The sequence below is a fragment of the Merops nubicus genome, unplaced genomic scaffold (genome assembly GCF_000691845.1).
Source record: "Merops nubicus isolate BGI_N331 unplaced genomic scaffold, ASM69184v1 scaffold23455, whole genome shotgun sequence".
In the NCBI taxonomy this organism is placed as follows: Eukaryota; Metazoa; Chordata; class Aves; order Coraciiformes; family Meropidae; genus Merops; species Merops nubicus.
Genome location: NW_008607931.1, coordinates 24,138 through 30,137, shown reverse-complemented (window position 1 = coordinate 30,137; position 6,000 = coordinate 24,138). Strand labels below are relative to the sequence as shown.

General features: G+C 36.7%; 1 protein-coding gene across 1 annotated transcript in view; it reads left to right on the top strand.

Annotated features, from left to right (window-relative positions):
- LOC103772788 (adenomatous polyposis coli protein-like) overlaps positions 1-6,000 on the top strand; it is a gene marked incomplete at its 3' end in the record, with an annotated part of 47,801 nt that overhangs the window by 18,130 nt on the left and 23,671 nt on the right. The window contains exon 4 of the mRNA XM_008940132.1: positions 4,643-4,751. Coding sequence (XP_008938380.1) covers positions 4,643-4,751 — 109 coding nt within the window. The remainder of the gene's footprint in view (positions 1-4,642; positions 4,752-6,000) is intronic.

Below are 6,000 nucleotides of genomic sequence, written 5' to 3'. Positions count from 1 at the left end.
GGAATGCCTACTCTAAAGGCCTTTTGCTGGTGTTCAGTAAAATTTTTGCAGTCAGGAGGTGAAAGGAGAACACTTTTCCCCCAGGGTATTGTGTCTGTGTTCCTCTCTTTTGGTTCTACCACTTGAATGAAAGTAGTTTCCCATGGGTCTGTACTAAGCCTCTTCTAGCAGCTATTCTATATTTTTTCATTTTCCTAGTCAGGTTGACTAATCATCTTTGTTCTGTTGCATAGTCTAGATTCCTGAGGAGCTGTATAAGATTACTTAGGAACTTGAGCATCTCCTTCCCCCTTGCTTATCCCAGTCTTGAAGAATCTAATGTGTCTGTCATTATGTGTCACTTTAACAAAACAGTGTACTTGTTTGTATACTTCCAGTGCTGGTTTTTATCACGTACGATACTAAAATCTTCAAGTGTATGTAGGACTTTCAGTAATGATTCAGGTGAACTCCAGGTCACTTAGAACAAGGTGCATTAGTTAATGGCAGCTGGAGTTCTTTGAGGTGGTTAGCACATTTGATGTATGATCTGTGAGCCTTTCCCACTCCCATGGAGTCTAAGGTGATCTTTGGACATTTTTCTTGGTGATAAGGACATCTTAGGTAGTGAACCAGTCTTTGTTCCAAATAACACTGAAAAAAAAAGGGATAAGGATCTTTTAATTTCAGATGATCTTAGAAGTATTAGTGTCACAGCTGATGGGGTAAAGGTTTGTGCTGGGGTGAAGGATGATTTGTAGAGGCATGGCCGGATTACATCTGGCTTCATTATTAATGAAACAATGGATAAACTCAAACTGCCCTATTCTTTATTTTGTTTCAGGGGACATACAGGAACACAAAGGGCATTGATGTGTGCACTGGGTAGCCAAATGAATCAGAACTTGGGGCGGGAGGTGTAGGACCATATACCTGAAATCACTACAGTTTCTGTAAAACAATAACTACTTGTTTTCCTGTGCTTTGTCTCTGAACTTGTTCAGCGTAGTTATTAAGTTTCTGTGTTTCTAAACATTCATATAAACACATGTCATTTGCTAATATTTTTTTGGCACTTAAACAGACTTTCAAAGAACTCATGGAACTTGACAAGTGTTACTCCTCAAGCCTCAAAATATTAAAATTACTTAAGAGGGGGAAAAAAACTTTTTTTTTTTTCTGGAAACCTTCATCAGGGAAAACTTCCACTCTGGGTCTTAACACACTGACAAGATACATGCTGCTCATAGGCAACAGTGTTTGAACAAGGGCCAAATCATGTATTAACTCTGTGTGAACTTGGCAAATTCATAAGATGCTAATTAATAAACTACTTTGTGTTTATTAATATAAACAAGTTAGAAACAAGAAAAAACTGCTAACTTTTGTATTGAAAAAAAATTATTTAGCTTGCTTGAAGGGATCTGTTGAGTGGAAGTAAACTAATCAATTGATTCACTTAGCAGAGTGAAGATGAAGTTGTCTGCATGTTTCTCATTTGCTTTCTCCTCTAATTTTAAAGTCAAAAATCAAAGAGAAAAAAAGTTTGTGTTTTTCAATCGTCAGTTTAGAATACACTATTCATTAAATATCTCTTGCTTTCTCTCTGTCTGTTTCCAGGCATAGTTAAGACTCTGCATCAACAATAAAACTTTCCAGTGCATGGTACCGATTACTTTTTGTGTTGGCTTGCCTTTTGCAATTTAGTAAATTCAGTAATCTCACCTGTGTAAATTCTGTAATTTACCAGTAAAGATGACAATCTCGTGATGAATTTTTTAAGAAAATGCTTGTATGCTTTGTTTATTCCTTCTGGTTTATGCCACTCCTTTTTGTATTTTCTTAATGTTGATCTCGAACATTTTCCCCGTCTCATGACTTCTTTCTCCCCATACTCCTTTCCTTTTGCCTGACTGTATGACTTACTTAAATCTTTACAGTATCTATCAGCATGTCTCATTTTCAAGATTTTATCACCTACCACTTGAAAGTAAAAGTATTAATTATAGTTGTAATTTACATAATGCAGGTAGAGTAGCATATAATGTGTTCGCCTTCTTCATACGTTGTTGAGAGCTTCAGAAATACAACATTAGAGAAGTCTTTTGAAATAGCCACCTTTCAGAAAAGCAGTTCAGATTGGAAACATTTTTTTAACTCGTGAAGTTTAAATGCTCTCCTAACCTTGAGAACTTCCAGAAGGCTGAGAAGAAGCTATAATTCTGCTTGGTCTAGTTCTGATAATAATCCACATGAGAGGAGCAGCTTTTCAGACAAATCTATAGAGACTTGCTACTTACTTTCAAGGAAACTGGAGTGCAACCTGTTATAGTTGTAGCAACTTTTCAAGCTTTCTTCTGAGAGACCTTAAAAGCATTGTTGAACCTGAATTCTCGTGGAGCAGTGATACCAAACAAATAGTCCCAAATAAGGTATTGCTCAGAAGCAAAAATGACACTATTAAATTGAAGGAGTTGCCCTCAGGTCATGCATTGTGTTTATGGAGCACTGATGTGGAGCAGTAAATTCTTTCCTTGCTTCTAGCATCTGTTGTGCATGTCTAAACAGATTCACTAACTGAATACCCTACATTTTACAAGAGGAGCTTAATCTCATGATTGCTAAGATGAAAGTAATCCCTTCAGTTTCTAGTAACAGTTCTTTGACATCCAAAGACAGAAATAATCAGTCCTGTCACATTTGCAAATCTTCATATGGCAAAAATGCTTTCTATAAGCATTGCAATAATTGTGCTTTTGCAAATTTTCATTTCATAAACTGGACACCATGGGTGCCTGGACACCACAGGTAGTAAGAAGGGAGACCATGCAGAGTGCGTGCGTGTGCAGGCACTGGGGTATGTGTTAAGAGGGTAGGCAGATGGGAGGCCAAAAGAATTACTTAGCTCAGAGGCTTTCTTTGAGCACCATCTATTAGCTTTTCCTTCAGTCTGTTTAAAAGACTGAAGGAGTTCCTGCCATCTCCATCCTTGTGGCTGAAGAATTACTGTTTTCCTCTAATCCTGCTACAGCTTGGTTGTAAACCTGTCTGGTGTAAAAGCTGCCCAGTAAATGACTTAATGTGTAGTCTCGACTGTATTAAAATAGTTCTGTTTCAACATAACTGTTGAATCAAATGTAGAAATTTATGTCATTCTGTTTGTGTTTAAAAACATTCAGCACTCCTAGATGTGTATAATTTTTCAGGCTCCTGCTGTTGAAGTGAGACATCCTGTGAATTTTAATTTTCCATTTGAACACTGGTCAGGTCACTTGCAGTGCGTATGGACTATAAATATTAAGTCATCAAAATCAGTTTGAAGCATTTTTAAAGAAGGAACTAAGTTGAACAGTTCCTTTAAAATACATGTTTTTGAATTCTTCTACATGGACTTTTAATGTGCAACTTTGCTTATCTTCATCTCAAATCACGAATTTGATGGATTATCAAGAAAGTCAGGGGAAATTCATATTTTTTGTTGTATGCTGTGATTTTGTTTCTTAATGGCTTACAGTGATTATCCATAGTGTGTGTGCTTTATAAAGATTCATATGGCTCATGCTTAGAAATACCACAGTCTGACTTTAGAGAGAAGGATGCAGAGGTTAAGGGGTGGGAAATAATATTGGGGAAATTTGTATGCAGCTTTCTGTCTTCTGGCTAAGTGTTGACTTTAGCATTGCCGTTAATGTTAATGAGCAGTATTAAAATGTCAAAAGGAAAAAGAGTGCTCAAAGAAAGCATTTGGAAGAACTAATAAACTTGTATTTAAAAACAAACAAACAAAACAGGAAAAAAAAAAGCAAGCGGTTTTTCTGTAAACTCTTACTAGCCAGATTTTGCCTGAAAATTCTAATACATATTTTGAAAAGTGTTGCAACAGTGAATGCTATATAATTATATTGATAAAATTTAAAGTTGTATAAATGTAGTTCATGAAGGATTGATAAAATAATATGTAAAATTTCTGATAGACTTTTTTCTTGGAAGTTGGCATATATTAATCTTCTTACGTTTCTCGTAAATTACTCAGGTATGCAGTGTGCATATGGTACTCATTTAAAGATTTTTAAATGGCTTCAAATCTATCTACAGCATCTGATGGAAATTTTAAAGTATTTCTAATAGTCACAGCTTGATTTTGTGTGCTTTACGTATAGTTTGGTGGACGAAGTTAGTAAGAATACACTGTAAAGGCAGATGAGGTATTTTTGGTTGAATCAGTAGTGTGATTTGGGGACGTATATGCTCCTGTAGCATCCAGGCCTTTTCTTACATGTATTTTAATGCATTGTACAAAGCATATTGTCTAAAAGAAGCAGGGTAAAAGTTAGCACATGACTAATAAGTGTTTATTGCTTTCACAAAATGCCTCGGCTTTAGAATTCAAAGTGGTATTTTGAAGAAATGTAGGTATTTTTCTATTTTATAGATATGGACCTGATATACAAGAAGCTAGTGACTTGCTTAGGACAGAGAAATGGAAAGTTTGTTTAATCAGGGCCAAGGAACTGCACCCACCTTCATAAATGTCTTCTTAGTGCTCTCTTCAAAAGTTGTTTCTCATGTAACCTTTTTCATGCCTATCAGTGCTTTTTTTCTGTACCTGCATATGGCAATGAGGTCTTAATAGTGAGACGTTTCCCACTTCTGTCTTTAATAGATCTCTTTTGCTTGCGGAGCTTGAGAAGGAAGAGAAAGAAAAAGACTGGTATTATGCCCAACTCCAGAACCTGACTAAAAGGATTGATAGTCTCCCCCTCACTGAAAATGTGAGTACCTTCAGTATGCTTGGTCATGTTCCTGGTGCTGTCATCTCTGCTAAGATGCTGTGTGTTTTATGAATTTGGTGAAATTCTCCACTATCATTTTATCGTAAAACATTTTTTATTCACTATGTAAAGCTAACTTAGCCTAAATAATGCATTTTTAATGTATAATTTTACACATCAAATTTCATACCAATCAGTATGTTAGTGATAGAGAGGAGCACTGAAAAGCTTTTTGACAAATTAATTACATGTGAGTACTTTTCTTCTTTAACTCTATCCCCCAAAGGTCTTTCCTTTACCCATTCTGTTACTTAGTGGATTCTTTTAGTTTTGAGAGCAATATGAGCCTAGGAGACAATTTTCACAGGAGCTCTTAATGCAAGTGAACTGGTGCTATAGCCTATGCAGGTATTGTTGCTCCAAGCTTTTACTTTGGCATCTCCGCAAACTACTTATAGTCAAGTCACCATTACCTGGGATGGTGTTGTTTGGTATCCCAGATAATGCAGGTTTTCATCTTGTCAGACATGGCAAGCTTGGATGTGTTTGCAGTGCATTCCTTCACATACACAGTGTTGGGAAGACCTGGTTGCCCATGCCAACCTTACCTGGTTGCCCATGCCAACCTTTACAGAGTCATACCTGATCAGGGATCAGTCAGCTTCCTGGAAGTGGAAATAGACAGTGGAAACACTTCTGTGACTGGGGTGAAGCATCTGGACTTCAGCAGATCTAACATTGAGTCATTGCTGAACTTATCAGAGCTGCAGAACCAGGGGGAAAAAATACTGAAAAGTATCGTGAGGAAGTGCAACTCTTCCCCAAAGGCATTGTCAGCCATATCTGTGTCACTCTATTGTAGGTTTTAAGATTGTCTCCTCAGTTTCATAGGTAATGAATTAAATTAGCTCTTCCTATGATTAGAAGGTCATATTTAACATCAACACTAATCTCTTGGGTAATTTATATCCATTACTGCTTACTCCAACAACAACAGAATAAAGGATCCCATTCTTTTTAGTAGCATTTTACATAACTGGGGATGATTGTCTCTTTTTGACTTTCTGAAGTGACCTTGGTGAAGCCTTCCAGGAGGATTGCTCTTAGAGACTCCTTTATTTGCAAACTGAGTAATTGTCCAAAACCAGTAAAGTGGTTTGCTCCTGCCTTGAAAAATCCATTAGTTGGAGTGTCTTCTCTTAAGCTGTGATATTGTTCCTGAATCGAACACTTGTGCTTTTTTTCACAG